Source organism: Ylistrum balloti, unplaced genomic scaffold, assembly GCF_031769215.1.
Source record: "Ylistrum balloti isolate Yb309-2 unplaced genomic scaffold, AGI_CSIRO_Ybal_v1 Utg371318, whole genome shotgun sequence".
In the NCBI taxonomy this organism is placed as follows: Eukaryota; Metazoa; Mollusca; class Bivalvia; order Pectinida; family Pectinidae; genus Ylistrum; species Ylistrum balloti.
In genome coordinates, this window is record NW_026782703.1 from 990,475 (window position 1) to 1,009,415 (window position 18,941).

The 18,941-nt window shown below is 33.4% G+C and overlaps 1 protein-coding gene across 1 annotated transcript; it reads left to right on the plus strand.

Moving 5' to 3' along the window:
• Window positions 1-623: 623 nt before the first annotated feature.
• LOC132561998 (uncharacterized) lies at window positions 624-11,702 on the plus strand. The gene is made up of 11 exons (XM_060226724.1): window positions 624-821; window positions 1,215-1,367; window positions 1,772-1,914; window positions 2,404-2,544; window positions 2,956-3,104; window positions 3,654-3,761; window positions 4,729-4,873; window positions 5,229-5,335; window positions 6,109-6,221; window positions 8,134-8,149; window positions 11,662-11,702. Exons 1-11 carry the CDS (start codon window positions 624-626, stop codon window positions 11,700-11,702), a joined length of 1,314 nt encoding a protein of 437 aa, XP_060082707.1.
• The last annotated feature ends 7,239 nt before the right edge of the window (window positions 11,703-18,941 follow it).

Sequence of the window (18,941 nt, forward strand, 5' to 3'; positions counted from 1 at the left end):
TTTGGTTCGGATTGAAGCGAGAGAGGGGTCTTAGTGTGGGAGGAAACTGGAGTACCCGGGAAAACCCATGTAGTCAGGCAGGTGAACCCATTCCTTTTCACATCCATTCTGGGAATCAAACCCTGGATGGCTAGGTGAAAGGCAAGTGCATTACCACTGCACCACCCAACCACTCAAAAGTACTGTCAAGCAGAGAAAAAGAAAAATAGTCATTCACTCCCTTGTTGGTGAGATAAAGGGATCTGAACCCTTGCAGAGAGATATAAATAAGTTGCAAACACTCTACCAACTTCATAATCTATTCTTTTATCTATTTTGGCATAGCTACAAAAAACAGGTGGTAGTAATATTAATTGACAAGATCAAAAGTTTCATAAAAAACAAGAAACAAAAAAAAAAAAAAAAAAACAAAAACAAAAATCACCGTTGTGAATGGTTTCACGTGATATAATAGGCATTGTGTATCTGATGATATCTACATGATTATAACAGGAAGAAGTGATGAAACATGCCTTGTCTTCCCTGAGGGCACAAACTACTGACTTCTTGTTCTCTTAATACGTACCACACCAACCTGTACTTTCGAATCCTAAATAATCTGAGCTGATTATTTACAAATACAGATGCCAAAAAAGGGAGGAAAAAAGAAAGGTGGAAAGAAAGGAAAAAAGAAGACAAAGACAGTTGCAGGAGCAGATGCTATTATTCAGAGACTCCTGAAAAGTTATGAACGGAATTGTGCCTTGACTGAATCTCAGCCAAGTCCATGGGTTAGAAACGCATTGAAAGGCTGTCTAGAGAATGGAACAGTCCTTGATAAGGTATACAATAAATTTCAACATTGAACACTATACAATGTAATAGTGTATGGACCATGCCTTGTAATTAACGTACTAGTCCAAATTATTCTGAATGAACAATGATATAAAAAGTGATGAATTAATATGATAGTTCAGATTATAACCATACCTATGGCTTTTATGCTTGAAAGGAAATGTTAACATAGCAGTATTTTAATCTCCAGTAATGAGCTCACTCTATACATTTAAGTAAAACTTTTTGTATTGTCACCCCCTCTTCCCCACCCATGGGCTTACTACAGGCTAATACTGTAAGATAATACATTTTCTTGTTGGTGTAATGATAAGCTTGTAATGAGAAAAGTGCATTATTTCTATTCATATATATATCGTAAAATCACACTTTGCTTTCAGTTCATTGTAGAGTCCTCGGTTGTTGAGAAGGAGGGAGATATGCCAGTATTGTTGGAGCCCTTGTTGGCAGCTATCCGACAGGAACGCTACATACACATCAAGGACCTACGTATCTGGAATTACCCCATGTCTCATGAGAACACAGCTACCTTGGTTAGTGGTTTGTAGACAACATGAGAAAGGGGGCTTTGATAGCTCAGTCAGTAAAGTATTAGTCCACACAACCCGCAGATGAAGATCTAAGGTGCATGGTTTGATGTTCCTTATCCAGGGCAACTTTACAGTTGTCACAAAGCTGAGAAACAGACTAGTCTGTACTGTCCATGGAGAGTCTATCAACAAAAACTTTTACCTCATTGCTATGGATAGGATATGATTGGCCTCCCTTATGTTGTTCAGTGAGCTAGTAACCAGTAGTACAACAAGACTCAAAATTACTTGTCTGTAGATGGGACAATTAACCAAGTAAACAAGCAGGGAAGTCTGGATTCTTTTTATCCCTTATAGTGTAGTGTCCAATGTGGGTTCTGATATTGCACAATCTGGTGTATTTGCAGGGCCTGCTCCTGGAGAAGCAATGCTATCCTCTACGTCTGGTCGAGTGTATGGATTGTCTTATGGAGCCCTACTCTGTAATGAGGTTTGCTCGGTCATTCAGGGCTTGTAGTACACTGACAACCATATCTCTTGACTACAATGAGTAAGTATAATTCCTACTATAGCCTTTCCCTCTCTCACCATATCCCACCCATTCCTAATCATATCCTTCCTGCTCTCACCATATCCCACTTCCCACCATATCCTTTCCCTCTTTACCATATCCCACGCCCCACCATATCCTTTCCAGTTCCTACAATATCCTTCCCACTCCCCACCATATCCCACTCTCCATCATATCCTTTCCTACATCTACAATATCCCTTTCTCTACCCACTATATCATTTCATGCTCCCACCATAATCCACTCCCCACTATGTCCTTTCTGGCTCGCACCATAACCCACCTACCCGCTCCCCTCCATATCCTTAATATCTGTTAGATTTCATGATTATGTCATATTAATTCAAAGATCTCAATTAATTAATCCATAATAAAAAAAAATATGCTACCACACAAAATTGTAAAATTATTTTTCAAAATAAAGATACATACATTAATTCAATCTACCATTTTTCTGTAACAAATATAGATTTGGAGATGAGGGATGCAAAAACTTAAGTAAGGGCATGGAAGGCAATGTCACTATCCTCTCCATCAGTATGTGTTTCTGTGACCTTGGACCAGAAAGTGGCAAATATCTCGGCAATATAGTATCACGAACAGCTGTCAGGTAAGTGTGTCAGTGTGTTGTTGTGACCTTTGACCTGAGAATGATTAATGTCTTGGTGATATTGTTCTATCATTGATTCCAAGTGGACATTTAAAAAATGACCTCTGTTTTATTGATGCCTTATAATAATGAAGAGACATTGGATTAATGACAAAAATAATTAATCCTTCTCAAGTAAGCATCACTGTCATTCCTGAAAAGTTCATTCCTGGTAAGGGAGTATGTAAAGAAATTCCTCATTATCACATTGAAGAATATTTGTTTAGTAAATCAACCTACCTGGGTTCAGTTCCCCATTTAAGAATTTCATTGATAACCTGACTGCTACACTAGTAATAGATAACGCTCCAAGGTGTACCAGTTATCACAGGGTATACGTATATTGTATATTTTTCTGGTTCTCATCAACAGGGACCTGTTTCTTGATGGAAACAATTTAGAATGTGAGGGTGCTATAGATATCATTAAGTTGTGTGCTGAGCAGGCTGACTATGAGGCTTTCCAAAAGGCAGAGAAAGCCCGACTTAAGGCAGAGGAGGAGGCATTGAAAGCTGAACAAGGTTTGTCTGATAATTCACTTTACATGAAAATCCTACCTTGATAATGAAATTGTTATTTCTGTTGATTATAATGCTTTTTGTATTTTATTTTGCGATATAAACCATCAACAGAATAAAGGGTATTCACCAGATTAGGAATGATTCTTTTAACTATAATTTTTTTTTGCACGGGTCTAGGTCTGCTCAATTGTGTTTTTTAATCAACTTATATCATAATTATACTTTATGAAGTGACAGTTTGTGAGAATATATACTTGGTCTTGAAGTAAATTCAATTTTTAGACTAAACAGATGACAAGATGGCTGCTAGACAATTATTCTGGACTTCAGTGCTAGAGATTCTTATCCCTGTTTTCAGAACATATTGGAGGAATCTTTCTCAAAGTTTATTTGTAGTTTCCATTTGGTCCTTTTTTGTGTATAAAACAAGCTGACCAATTGGGCTATCTTCTATCTTGACAGCTGAAGTTGTTATCACATTTTTTGGTCCATGTAATAATATTGTAATGTTTAAATTATATACATATGTGTACATTATTGTTCCTTCAGAGAAAGAAGGTAGACTGCGAGTCCACTCAGCGGTATCAGGTGGCATGACGTCAGGATCAGAAAAGGAAGACGTAGGAGGAGATGAGAAAAAGAAGAAAAAGAAAAAAGGTTTGGAATAAAAATGCTTAAGGTTTTTCTGCAGTTTTATTAGTTCTGTATCATTTACTCTTTAATTCATGTACAGCTGTATGTTCTTTATATGTCTAGCTCAACATATATTTGAATATTTAAGTATCACTGTCAGGTCCTTATGATATTCAATGCACAATAAAATCTCAGTTTATTACCTCCTCACCTATTTGAAATATATATTGTTATGACATAATGAAGCATTTATTGACAGAAGTAAAATGAAAAGTCAATTGACCACAGCTTAAGGTTATTAGGTCAAAGGTCAAGGTCAAATTTGAAATATTTCACAGACTAATATCTAAGGTCAATGGTCGAAGTCAAACTTGAAATATTTTGCGGGCAGATATTTTGTCATGACATAATGTAGAATAATTAGTTGAAATCAAATGAGGTGTCACCTGACATCTGGTCAAGGTCACCAGGTCAGAGGTGCAGGTGAAATTTGAACTACTTAATGATAATTCACAGGCAATTTATTCCGTCTAATTCTTTAATAAGGCGTAGAACTGTATGTTATAATAATTAGGGGTAAATATGAATGATTTAGTCTGTGGAGAAGTTTTTGTATGATATTGATTCAGAACTGGACACAAGTGACACAACAGGACAAACAGACACAGTCAACACTATGTCAACCCCTCCACCCAAACACGAATGTAAAAGGCAAGATTTGAAAAGGAAAAACAGAAGGGTTAAAATTTTATGCTTTACTGGACCTGATCATTGTCTTGTTCAATGGCAGAAGGGGGAAAAAAGAGGTGTGCCAAATCCTTCTAAAATCTGATGATATAAGTGACATATTGATTAATATATATTTTAAAATGACATTTTCTTAGAATTGTTAATACTGTAGAGAATAAGTTTTTATTTTTGTTTTTGTCTGTTTTTATGTTTCTAATAGTCCCTGAAATGTATCCTTAATTATGCATTTTTGTGCCTGAAGGTAAAAAGAAGAAAAAGAAGAAGGATGAAGGTCCACCACCAGTTGGTCCTTGGATACGGAAACTTCACCTAGCAGACAATGGCATCGATAATGTTGCCTTTGGCAAAGAATTTGCACCTATAATATTTGTACGGGTTTTAAAAAAGTGAGTTTTCATGACACACTGTTACAAAAGTCAGTCCAAACTATTTCTGCAAAACTCTGCCATTTAAACAATGACAGGCAAAGGTATTAAGTTCTTTTGTTTCAATTAAAGAGAAAAAATATAATTCATGTAGATTGGATGCTTCTTACTCCTTTTAAGTACACATTTATTTTCTGTCAGTGTAAATAAAAAACAAAAATTAGCAATAACATGATAAAAGTGTTTTCACTTTTGCAGTAAAACTTCTCTACAAATTTTAATCGGAAAAAGTTATTTGTGTGGATGATTGATATGTTACTGATTAAGTAAACATGACTGATGTTTCTCAGGTTTGGATGCTTTAAAACTTTTCCAGACTGATCATGGGGGCTGAATCTTTAGAGGAATTGGACTTGGATGACAACCTGATCGGAGACTTGTCTGCCCGAGAAATAGTAGAGGCACTGGAGCATAGGAAGGAAGGTAAGAATATTTCTCGCTTACTTAGAGCTGATTCTATAATTGTCCCCTCGAGAATGAAAGTTTGAGGGGAAATGTAATAACAAAGATGTTACTATAAGGTCATATGTAACACCCAGACTTGTCGGCTCTTTAGTAACGTCTTTCAATGATCTTCAGTCTTTTTGTTATAAGCTTAGACTGCACATAGTAAAAGTTAACACATGTTCCAAAACACATGTTCCAAGGCACATGGACAATTTTCTTATGCTATTACTTGACACAAGTATACATGTGCTTTGTATGGAACCGTACAAACCTACACTAATCAATATCTACCATAACTGTTTTTAAGTAAAGAAACTTATAATAAAGGCCTTCACTATATTTTAGGGTTAGTATGGAGAAGACTTAAAATGAAAGGGTATGGGGTATGGATATATTTGGAAGTTTTGCTAGGATGGAAGTTTGGACCATATCATTTAACACATTTTGTATAATGCTACTCCTTTTTTCAAAACAATTTTAGGGGACAAGGTCTGAGAAATCAGTGAATATTGGTTCTGCTCATGAAATTCAGTCCTCTGTATTCCACTACTAAAGGAATATCATTGGTCCAAGTTTAAAAGTGCTATGCCTCATACTTCAGTTAACTACTAGGGTTTTGAGATGCTTTTTATATTTGATTTATTATGAAAGTCAGTCTTGTTTAATTCATTCCAACTGTCCAATTACATGGCAGATGTGTGTAACTTGTAATACAATAATATTGTGTTTGTTTGTTGTTTTTTATTTAGAAAAAATGGGTGGTGTGAAATTAAAGACAACACACAAGCTACAGGCTGAAACATTTAAAAATATATGTAAGCTCGGATCAGGTCTCAAGAAAAAGAAGAAAAAGGGAAAAAAGGTAAGATTACATTTACAAATAAGATTGACTTCATATGGGTAGAATTCTTGTCAAAATTGTTGTTATTGAGACTAAAACATTCTGCAATTTTCTCTCATTTCCAAAATCCATTGAACCTTAACATCTACACAAGGAAAAAGATTTAAGAATTGCCTAAATAAAGAGAAAAGAAAAAACTGAAGTTTATTTTAAAATCTTGATGAGTTAAATATATTTGACATGTAATAATCAACTGTGACTGCATCAACATCAACTTAGGAGGCAGGAGGCTGTGTTCTGATAAAGTTCTCTGACCTTTGGGGACTGTGATATTGGTAACATCCAGTGACCAAAGATAAATGATATATTGATAACGTCCTTCCACCTTTGAGAACTGTAGTTTTGATAATATCCCCCGACCTTGTGTGGCTGAATTTTTATGACAACTAACTTGGAGGAACTGAAATATTGATAACGGCCTCTGACATTTGTTGTCTTTAGTCTTTATACCCTGACCTTGAAGAACTACTATCTCAATAGTGTTCCTTAACCTTCGGGGACTGTAATCTTGATAGTGTTCCCTAACCTTGGGGGACTGTAATCTCAATATTGTTCCCTAACCTTGGGGGACTGTAATCTCAATAGTGTTCACTAACCTTTGGGGACTATAATCTTGATAGCGTTCCCTAACCTTTGGGGACTGTAATCTTGATAGTGTTCCCTAACCTTGGGGGACTGTAATCTCAATATTGTTCCCTAACCTTGGGGGACTGTAATCTCAATAGTGTTCTCTAACCTTTGGGGACTATAATCTTGATAGCGTTCCCTAACCTTTGGGGACTATAATCTTGATAGCGTTCCCTAACCTTTGGGGACTATAATCTTGATAGTGTTCTCTAACCTTGGGGGACTGTAATCTCAATATTGTTCCCTAACCTTGGGGGACTGTAATCTCAATAGTGTTCTCTAACCTTGGGGGACTGTAATCTCAATATTGTTCCCTAACCTTGGGGGACTGTAATCTCAATAGTGTTCACTAACCTTTGGGGACTATAATCTTGATAGCGTTCTCTAACCTTTGGGGACTGTAATCTTGATAGCGTTCTCTAACCTTTGGGGACTGTAATCTTGATAGTGTTCTCTAACCTTTGGGGACTATAATCTTGATAGCGTTCTCTAACCTTTGGGGACTATAATCTTGATAGTGTTCTCTAACCTTTGGGGACTGTAATCTTGATAGTGTTCTCTAACCTTTGGGGACTGTAATCTTGATAGCGTTTTCTAACCTTTGGGGACTATAATCTTGATAGCGTTCTCTAACCTTTGGGGACTATAATCTTGATAGTGTTTTCTAACCTTTGGGGACTGTAATCTCGATAGCGTTCCCTAACCTTTGTGTACTGTAATCTGAATAACATCCACAGACCTTGGGGGACTGTTATATTGATGTCTACTGACCTTTGGGGACTGTTATATTAATAAGGTCCATTGACCTTAGGCGAATGAAATCTTGATAATCTCCACTGACCTGGAGGGAATGAAATCTTGACAATCTCCACTGACCTCGAGGGAATGAAATCTTGATAATCTCCACTGACCTTAAGGGAATGAAATCTTGATAATCTCCACTGACCTTGGGGTAATGAAATCTTGATAATATCCACTGACCTCGAGGGAATGAAATCTTGATAATCTCCACTGACCTTGGGAGACTGTAATCTTGATAATCTCCACTGACCTCGAGGGAATGAAATCTTGATAAAGAGTACTGATCTTTATAGAATGATATTGAATTTTCCTGTTTTTGATTCTCTCCACTTCTCAATCCCCAATTCTCCTATGATATACACTGAAATGATTTGATAAATCTGCTGGGAATCAATTCTTTCTATTACTGTATTCACCAAAATCCAACAATGTAATGGTGTTTTAGGTGGAAGATTTTAATGGTAAGATACAAGGTTATGGTATTAAAGTTTTTGTTTCTTTCTCTTGGTGAAGTCAACGTTGGATATGTATTTAGTGAATCATATCTTTTTTTTATACTTGATTTAGAAATGAGGTCAGGATGACACCTACATGACACTGTAGTAAGGTGTGTTGTTGGTCTGCTGTGGCTATTTCTTATAGGTTAATGATGCTTATTTTGTATCACACATTTATAGTAAACAAGCCAGTTTGAAAGAAATTTAAGAATCTTACGATATAACAAATATGTATTGGGTCTAATTGGTGTGATTTATTTTAATCAATCTGACATATATTGAATTGTTGCTATATAATTTGCAGTACTAATATTTTACAACTCTGACTGATGTGGTGAACATTATGAATAATTTAATGTGTGAAAGTAAATACATATAACTGTGTTATTTGACAAGATAATGATATAGATATTTGTTCATAACTTATCTACATATCTGTTTAACTCAATAGAAATCTGCTTTGTATTCTCTAGGAAATATAAGCTTGATCAAAAAACCGCAAGAGAATAGTACCTTTTGATAGAAAGAGTTAAGTACAATAGAGCTAAACAACAAATTAAACTACATCATACAGCTGTGTCATCCTTTTTAGACTTGTCACTGATCCTAAGAACTTAAATCTTGAAGCCAAGATGTGATTGAAAGAAATCAAAATCTAGATGGGGAGGTGCATTCATGAAATTTCTCAATTTTAATATACCTGTAAATTTTAGAAGATTGCCAAGTACATGTGTATATTTTGAACTGCACTGCTATGCAGACAATAGCTAACATTGATGACCAAAAGTCCATTAAAACAGTAAAAGGACAATAGTGAAAAGTACCCTTTTAAAACATTTTTTAAAATTTATTACTAGATATTTTGTGTTTTAACATTTCCGCACATGGTGCAGGTTTTTTACATTGGTATTGTTGAAAATATGTCAGTGTTCTCTCTCAAGGATAACATGATAGCAGGTTTCTCACAAATTATACCGGGTACATATATCTGTCACACTAATAAAACAGGAGAATATTCTCTGTTTTTATACACAGTTATAACATTTGATTTTGATTCACTGATGGCAATGGTATGTAGTCATACCTTACCAAATATCAAATAGGGAAAAACGTACTGAGTTAGTGTGTGTTTTTGTTATAACCAAGTGGTCAGAATATATAAACTGGTGTCAGAGCTATGATGGCCCTAAGAGAACACTGATATATGGTTCATAATTCAATTTAGTATTTCCAGGCTCTTAATTTCATGTTAAATGTTCAAGTTCATAATTTTAGTTAGTATGTTCAAAATGTCTTATTTTTCATTTCAAAATTGATCTGAAGTTGATTTTCTAAAGCAAAAACACCTCTTTAAGATTTAACTTCAACTATGAAGTACCCGTTAAAAGTGGTTTGTCAGCTTCTCAAACATTTCTTAAGCTATGTTTATTACCACGTTTATTGTGTTAGGAGTCATTTATCTCTTAGACATGTGTCTCCTGTTCATCTGTAAGGTAGACAAAAAGACATTAATAAATTATGTTACCAGTACATTTATGATAAACTTCATAAAACTCTTAACATACGTTATGTATTTAACAGTATCAATTTCTGTGAGAAGAGCCACAGCAAAGTTAAGATGATCTTATCATAAACAGAAGTAATTGTTCTAGTAGATCTGGAAATCTGTCATGTTAATTCATCAGAATTTCATAGAAATAAATCTTATATAGAACTCTTACAGTCTGGAGATATGTCAAAGTAACAGTACATAAGGATATGTCAAAGTAACAGTACATAAGGATATGTCAAAGTAACAGTTGTAAGGATACGTCAAAGTAACGGTGTGTAAGGATATGTCAAAGTAACAGTGTATAAGGATATGTCAAAGTAACAGTGTATAAGGATATGTCAAAGTAACAGTCATAAGGATATGTCAAAGTAACAGTACATAAGGATATGTCAAAGTAACAGTACTTAAGGATATGTCAAAGTAACAGTTGTAAGGATATGTCAAAGTAACAGTACATAAGGATATGTCAAAGTAACAGTACATAAGGATATGTCAAAGTAACAGTACATAAGGATATGTCAAAGTAACAGTACATAAGGATATGTCAAAGTAACAGTTGTAAGGATATGTCAAAGTAACAGTGTATAAGGATATGTCAAAGTAACAGTCATAAGGATATGTCAAAGTAACAGTACATAAGGATATGTCAAAGTAACAGTACATAAGGATATGTCAAAGTAACAGTACATAAGGATATGTCAAAGTAACAGTTGTAAGGATATGTCAAAGTAACAGTGTATAAGGATATGTCAAAGTAACAGTCACAAGGATATGTCAAAGTAACAGTACATAAGGATATGTCAAAGTAACAGTACATAAGGATATGTCAAAGTAACAGTACATAAGGATATGTCAAAGTAACAGTTGTAAGGATATGTCAAAGTAACAGTCATAAGGATATGTCAAAGTTACAGTGTATAAGGATATGTCAAAGTAACAGTGTATAAGGATATGTCAAAGTTACAGTGTATAAGGATATGTCAAAGTAACAGTGTATAAGGATATGTCAAAGTAACAGTGTATAAGGATATGTCAAAGTAACAGTTGTAAGGATATGTCAAAGTAACAGTGTATAAGGATATGTCAAAGTAACAGTTGTAAAGATATGTCAAAGTAACAGTACATAAGAATATGTCAATGTAACAGTACATAAGAATATGTCAATGTAACAGTGTATAAGGATACGTCAATGTAACAGTGTATAAGGATATGTCAAAGTTACAGTGTATAAGGATATGTCAAAGTTACAGTGTTTAAGGATATGTCAAAGTAACAGTGTATAAGGATATGTCAAAGTTACAGTGTATAAGGATATGTCAAAGTTACAGTGTATAAGGATATGTCAAAGTAACAGTGTATAAGGATATGTCAAAGTAACAGTGTATAATGATATGTCAAAGTAACAGTGTATAAGGATATGTCAAAGTAACAGTGTATAAGGATATGTCAAAGTAACAGTGTATAATGATATGTCAAAGTAAAAGTGTATAAGGATATGTCAAAATAACAGTACATAAGGATATGTCAAAGTAACAGTTGTAAGGATATGTCAAAGTAACAGTGTATAAGGATATGTCAAAGTTACAGTGTATAAAGATATGTCAAAGTAACAGTGTATAAGGATATGTCAAAGTTACAGTGTATAAGGATATGTCAACAAAGCATCCACTCGTTGGTTTGAGTCAGTTGTGATAGCCGACTGAGGTCACCGAGTGCAGTCATTTGGGATAAATTTATCCTCCATGGGTGTTCCACATGGGACATGTCTTTCCTACATGGGCAGAGGTGGGAGAAAAAATTGATATACCATTACGACTGAGTATGAATGGGAGAAATTTCTACTACATTTTTGTATTTGAAATATTTTCTTCTTATCATTTTTTTTACAACCTTTTGATTTTGTCTTTGTTTTATTGTTTTGCAGAAAAAGAAGAAGTGATTAGCTACATGGAGCTAAATGGATAATGATGTTAACTAATCATTTTAATTCACTTCTATTCCTTCTTCCTTTCTCGGACCATTTGGCCTTGTAAAATGGTCTCCCTGTCAACACAAGGGTTACCACGGTAACAAAATGCTGTGGTAACATAAATATACCTTCAATCAATAGACAGCAGAAGTTCCAGAAACACTCTAGTCTAGTCTGTTTCTGTTTTCAAAGTGTTTTCATCATCGGCCAAGTTTGGAATCTACCACTTTACCATGGTTACGTCGCCATTTCCAGGTTTGGTTAATGCTTTAATTAGCTTATACTAAGTTCAGGTCTGGTACTATGTATCGAAGTATTGCCATTATACTGTTGACGGATGGATTTTGACAGACTTCTTAAAAAAAAATGTTAAAAAGATGACGGCCAGTCAAAAATGTGTATTCTTACCTTTCAGTTCAACCATATTAGTTAACAGGTATGTACTCCATCGGTCATTATACAATATGTATTGTTGAAGCAAATCAGGTGCAAACGAAAGCAAAAATGCTTTCATTAAAAAAAGCACTGATATCATACTGACTTTCATATGAAAACATCTAAAATGAAACTCACAAGATTTTGTGTCTTAGAAATTTTAAAAATCTTTTGTCTAAAAGAATCTAGAAAAATTGTCATTACTATACATTATCCTCAACATTTTAAAAAATGAAATCAACCACTTTTTTATGTCGTGAATTAACTTTAATAGATACAATTATTCTAAAGACATTTTGATAAATAATGACTTAAGTTAAACTTATGTTTAAGAAAGTAAATTAATTATACTAAGTAATAATGTGCACTTAAAAAAAAATGTCTGCTTTATCAGGACTTCTTTGTAATATTGTGACATTCTGACGATGCTAGACCTATATGATGAGGCAAAAGAACAATTCTGATATATTGAAGGAGAATATTTTTATAGTACATGCTTGTGTCATTGTATTTTAAGCTGTTATGTTGTAGTTTTTGTTCAGAATGGTATATATCATAATCTTAAACACAAAATAAGTTTGATTCTCAAAGATTAAAGGACAAGTAGAAAGAGAAAAGAAAACAGGTGACTTTAGTCCAAGAAAATTAACATTTCTACAACATGTTTTCAAGACTATTAAAAAGATGTTTTACAATATGTGTTATTTAAATAAGCATTATAATTATACTGAAGATATCTATAATCATGTGAAGTTACACTTTGACTAATACTTTGAATGGATTATATAGATTTGTAGAGAAATAAAATGTCTAGTTTTATACTTGCAGGTGACTATTTTGCTGAACATGTATTGTCTTAACTGGTGCAACATTTTCTAAAAGTTAAAGACCAGCATTCTATGTAATACAGGGAAATAGTGTGCATGAATTATGAAGGAAATGATTTCTCTGTACTGAACAGGTTGCCCGTACATATGTTCCCATTCACTGGGAAGTATTACAAGGGCATCATATTTATTGTGAAGCAAGGATGTTACTTAAAGAGAAGGGAGACGACTGTTTTAAAAATCAATCCAATAGATTTACAGAGAGACTTTTGGGTGGTTTTCCATACTGACTATTGACAACAGTTGACATTTGGTTCATTTTGTCAGCATATTTTATAAATAACTTGTTACTTATGTCTGCAATAGTTTTCTAGTTGTTTTCATTTGTTTGTATTTCTTTCGCAATACCTATGAAGATGTTTCTTAGGCATGTGTGTAATGAAGAAATTGATATTGTTAAATGTTACATATTCTGTCTCTGTTCCTTGAGACAATTTATATGGGTCATTATTACTAAAACACATTTTGAACTGTAGGCGAGTTTTGTACTAGCTGTGATAGTTATAGCTGTAGAAGATGTGATATTTAACAATTAAATTTGTGAAATCATATAACAAGAAAAGAAATTGTTTAGTGTTAATGAAATATTTTATCAATAATGTATTTAAAAAATTGAAATGCAGATTTTTTTTGTTTACTCTCTAATCCATTATTTGTTTTTGTAATATGTTTGTTACATCTGAACCTTTGTAAGGTGTAGGTTCAGATTTAGATTGAGGAAAAACTGTTGATTTTGTTTGTTGTTATGGAAGACATGAAACATGATGTCATGTTTTTTTGTGGAAGTGTTGTATACATACGCAGACTTCTAAAACTGACTTATTTGTAGTTTGTACTTTCCGGTCATTATATGATTACTATTGTTGAACATGGGAAATATTTTGATGTTAGCTAGGAAATTGAGAGACAGAAAGAAAGCAAGTTAGAGAGAGTTTGAAATATATGTATATTTTCTTTTCAATAAAATCCACCTTATTTTAAAAAAAAAGATTTTTGTTGCGTTTTATTTTTCCGAGAAAAAATAGCGAATTAGTTAGGTAGTAATAAAAAGACATGTAAATTGTTTTAGATCAACAAAAAAAAAATGACAATTTAATGCATTAGCTCTTTAACTGTACTGCGGTAAAACAATTGTGATTTCTCCAGAGAGTATTTTTCTCAAACGATTTATTATAAACAATTCCCCATAGTGACATTTCTTACTCCACACTAACGTTGACGCAGAGTGTAATGCACTAACGTTGACGAGTGTTGACGCAGAGTGTAATGCACTAACGTTGACAAGCATTGACTCGGAGTGTATTAAACGTACGTTGACAAGTATTGACATGGAGTGTATAATAGGAACTTTGACAAGTGTTGATTATTTTTAAAGCATTAGACGGACTTTATAACTACCTTACACAAACAAAGTCTAGATAGGTCCCGAACTCTTCCTTCTAATTTTTGGACATTTTTTAAATGTCCATGTTTCATTCAAACAAGAAAATTGAACCCTGTTTTTCTCTTAAACTTATTATTTATGCTAATAGAAATTACACTGAAAGTTTAACAAAAATCGTCCAGTGTCTTTCGATCACTTTGGATTTGTCCTTGCCCGTTAATGTCACTGACGAAACGAGTAGGTTTGAAGCTACTGTTTCTATTCTAAGGCTATAGTGACGCTTTAGTGTTGAAGTAGAGACACTCCCTCCTTCCACCCTTTTTTGTGTGTTTGTTATATAGGGCTATAAAGTCACTTGTGTAGGTGCACACTCATTTGCATACATGGTACATAGTTTCACTTAAAATTCAATGCGGCTAATAAAACCAACCTGTCGAGAGGTATTCTTGTTTAAAATAACAAATTACATAATAGTACTTTCACGAAAAAGCTGAAATATAATGAGATTTTGAAGCTATTTGGTTCATTTGCAAACTATATGTATATTTCTCCGAGATATCATGGGTTATGTCCCCTTGCCGCTTATGGAGTGGGAGCACGTGAGCGCACCGGTAGAATAGGGTCAGTCATGGATGAGTTATTTTATCAGACTTTGACTAAGAGACCCGTGCAGTCATGGTCATATAGGTATCTGTCGTAGCCTACATAGTGGTTACACATCTACTAGTCCTTAATAATCAGAGTTTTACACTTCAGTTAAACAATATCTGTTGAATATATAACATTACATTTTATTATATGAGTGAATATGGTCTGTTGTTTCGAAGGACACGCCTTTGGTTTACCTGGACATGTGTGAACTATAGACATCTCTTTCATGGGCTAACTTCTCATCGTCTGACTCTATGTCCTATATGATTTCACATATTACTGCAGTCAATATACGAAGATATCATCTAATTTGGTCAGGGCCGTATAAAACCGACACACCTGGATTTGGTTTAAAGAAAATAAAACTGCGAGAAAATCTAGAATTGGAAAATACATTTGAACAGAACAATTGATGATTACTTTAGCAATTAAAATGACGATTAACAACGGAAAACTCTTGATCAAGGATTTGGATCGAAAGGAATCTTAAAGTAACCCATTACACTAAGGAAAAGGACAATGGCTAGACATTGATTAACCACAACATTTTTAAATAGACATTTTTTTCTCTACTGTGGCAGTACTTCTACCCAATATAAATACATAGTACAGAGAAAACTCGAATTCATTGAACTCGTACATTTTATTTCTCATTCAGATTGATGAATTGCATTTTTAAATATCAGTCAATAAGTCAATTGATTTATGTAATCCATTTGCTTGGTTGTTGCAACATCAATCCATGTTCTTAGTTTTCAAGTAACATGTCCGGGTTTTTTTTTTGTAAGAAAATATAATGATATACAATGTATTAAATGCGATACTAGCCCGCCAACATAATTAAATCTTCTTTTAACCAAGTCTTGAAAGTCAGCTATGTCAGGTAAAATCAGAAACGTATTTCTACTTTTCCTGGTTGTTACAAATGCTATAAAACGCATGTTTGTATCTATTTTGATATCTGTCTCGAAACGTGCTAATTACAACGCATAAATTGATATTTTCTGTACGATGATTGTATTATGGAATCATTTGAATTGAAATACAGTTTTATTGTTAATTAACGTTGCTGTCTTTATGATACCATTCTTCTCGAAAAACAATAAATCCTCTCAACACAACCAGTATAGTAAAATTATCAATTTTCAAATAAATCTCGCTAACTTTTGTGACAAATATTTTCTGTTTACTTAGATTCTTTTAAAAACAAATCGCGAGTTTGACCTATTAACAACTGAAATATCACCCTATATTACAGAAAGTAATTTGTAAATCTGTGGCACTAAAAATGTCAGTAAACTTTGACCAATGTTACAGGATGGTCGAATAAAGACATCCGTACTAGTTATAGATATACATTGATAGTAACAATGTAGTTACATTGCCTATATATCAATAAAGAAACTACTTCAGATTGTCCAAACAAGACTTGATATATAGCATACTTTGGTAGTAACACTGCAGCTACAATTTATATATATATACTATTTTTTGTCAGAAAATGTAAATCTAGCTTGATTCCTACATTTCCTTTTTGTGAATATTATAATTTTTTTTTTTAATTTTTTTTAAAATTCTTTAAATTTTGTATTAACATTTAACTTCCAGATTCGACAGTTATCGTTAAAATAATTAGAGCTGTCTGTAAGATTTTATCAGATTTACAGAGAATCACAGTGTTATCTGGACACCAGAGAATATACATTTTCACAAATACACCAATATTGTCTAAGAAGAAACCAACTACTTCTTGAAGACAACTCATTTAGGACGGATGGGGAACGGGGATAAAAAAAGGCCTGCCGCCGAGGTGTGAAAGTTAACTGTCCTGGGGCGTATAGCAATTAGTGGTGTGTTCCCTGAACGCATACATGTCTAGAACAATAGGTAGAAACATCAAAGGGAGGGTAATTATAGTCTATATCATACATGTATTATATTTACCTGAGATATTTTACCTGTGGATCTACCTGTGTTACCTGTATTAACCTGTGATAACTTGCAGAAAGAAAACTAAGATATCAATATGAAGTTCAATATTTATTAACTTTTCTTATGATAATATTACAATTGATTAAATTTAAAATACATTTAATATAAAGAAAGAACACAAAGATGCCAATATTTATGAATATATTCTATCATAATAGCACAATTACCTTTAAATAACATGTAACTTCAACTAAAATATCAAGTTCAACATGTATGAATATATTCTATCATAATATTACAATTAACTTTAAATTCAAATCAATTCTATAAGGTACAATATTTTGATCTAAAGAAAGATCAATGTACACATATCAGCACATAACTAAAGACATATATACAGCACTAGGAAATGATAATTGAATGCATGCATAATTGTGCATAAATTAAAAAATATTAAAACAAAATTGTACACAATTTATATCCTTCATCTTGTAAATTGAACATTTCTTAAATAATTTGTTTAAAGTTTATATATATAATCCATACAATTGTAATTTCTTCTTTTTTTTTACTTTAAATAAGTCTATTATACACTATATGTCCTCATCTGTAATTTCCCACCCTAAAATCAGGATGCCTGTACACTCACAGGTAAATACAGGTAACTTGTACAGGTAAATATAACTACCTACACAAGGAAACAGACTATAATCACTGTGTAAACATATCACCCAAGACATGTTTTTAAAATGTATGCGTTCGGGGATACAGCCCAATTAGTACGTATGTCCTGGACACGGATAAGCTTGATGCTGATGAGCCAAATGGTACAAGGGCCATTTTGGGTTGGCGTAGACAAACGTCTGTTTTAGGTGCTGTGCACAAATGATGGCAATATCGGGAGAAAATAATTACTCTGTGTTCATGGAAGGGGATATAAATAGCCATGGTTTATAATGAATATGTCAATTTAGAAGATTTTACTTGAGTTGCGCAATATCTCTCTCTCTTTATATAGATATACGTACAAAGTGTGTGTGCACTTGACTGTATTTTCATTAAAGTGGGATATGGAATGCATTTTGAATGAGAAGATGTTCTGTATAACCTTGCACAATACAACAATTGTCATTATCTAATGATAGTCATTGACACGGGACTGATTATACATATTAGTTATAGAAACATGGCTGTTGATTGAGAAACAAGTGAAAAAAACAAAGCAATCAGACAACAAGGCAATTAGCCGTGATTTGTACGCTATCACTTCCGTACACCTTTTTTTTCTGAAAATCTAATCGAACAGCCCTTATATCTATTCTTGTCTTGTCCTACCGCTTTAAAAATTCCGAAATTATCTTAAAGCACTCTGAACCCAGATAAAGTCTCTGTTATAATCATGGCTGCAGCGTACACTTCTCGTTAAAATGATTGTACATGTAAGTATCAACGTCAACATAGTATATACATGGTACAGTCTTCAATAATGCTCACATGATTCGTCATTGTTGTTTTATTTACTGTAAGTGAATCGGTCCGTATAAATTCTCACCAATGGTTACAAATGTCAGTCGTAGACTGTACATATACCTTTGAAATTGCAATGTATATATATTAACGTAATGTATAGAGGAGATGTTCTCTGAGTGCCAACATTTTGTTGAACAACAGGATGGTGTTGTTTTAGGAAACAATATATAAACAGAAGTCCGTCTTATTGACTCATCGATACACGTACATTGATGCTGTGTTTAACTATACAGCGTTGGGACTGTGAACTGAAATTATGTGCTATTTTCACCTAAAACATGACACAACTAATTTTAATTCAAGTTTGTCAAAGTTATATCAATGTGTTGGAAAAAATAAATATATGTGATGAATATAGCACAGGCGCTTACATATCCAATCTACAGACTCCGGTGGTAATTAGGACTGAAAAAAAA

Bases quoted from the DNA above. Each gene is read 5' to 3' on its own strand.
- LOC132561998 (XM_060226724.1), top strand. From the start codon at position 624: ATGCCAAAAAAGGGAGGAAAAAAGAAAGGTGGAAAGAAAGGAAAAAAG. The intron at 1,915-2,403 runs GTAAGTATAATT...TAACAAATATAG, and splicing joins ATATCTCTTGACTACAATGA to ATTTGGAGATGAGGGATGCA. The intron at 4,874-5,228 runs GTGAGTTTTCAT...AAACTTTTCCAG, and splicing joins TTTGTACGGGTTTTAAAAAA to ACTGATCATGGGGGCTGAAT.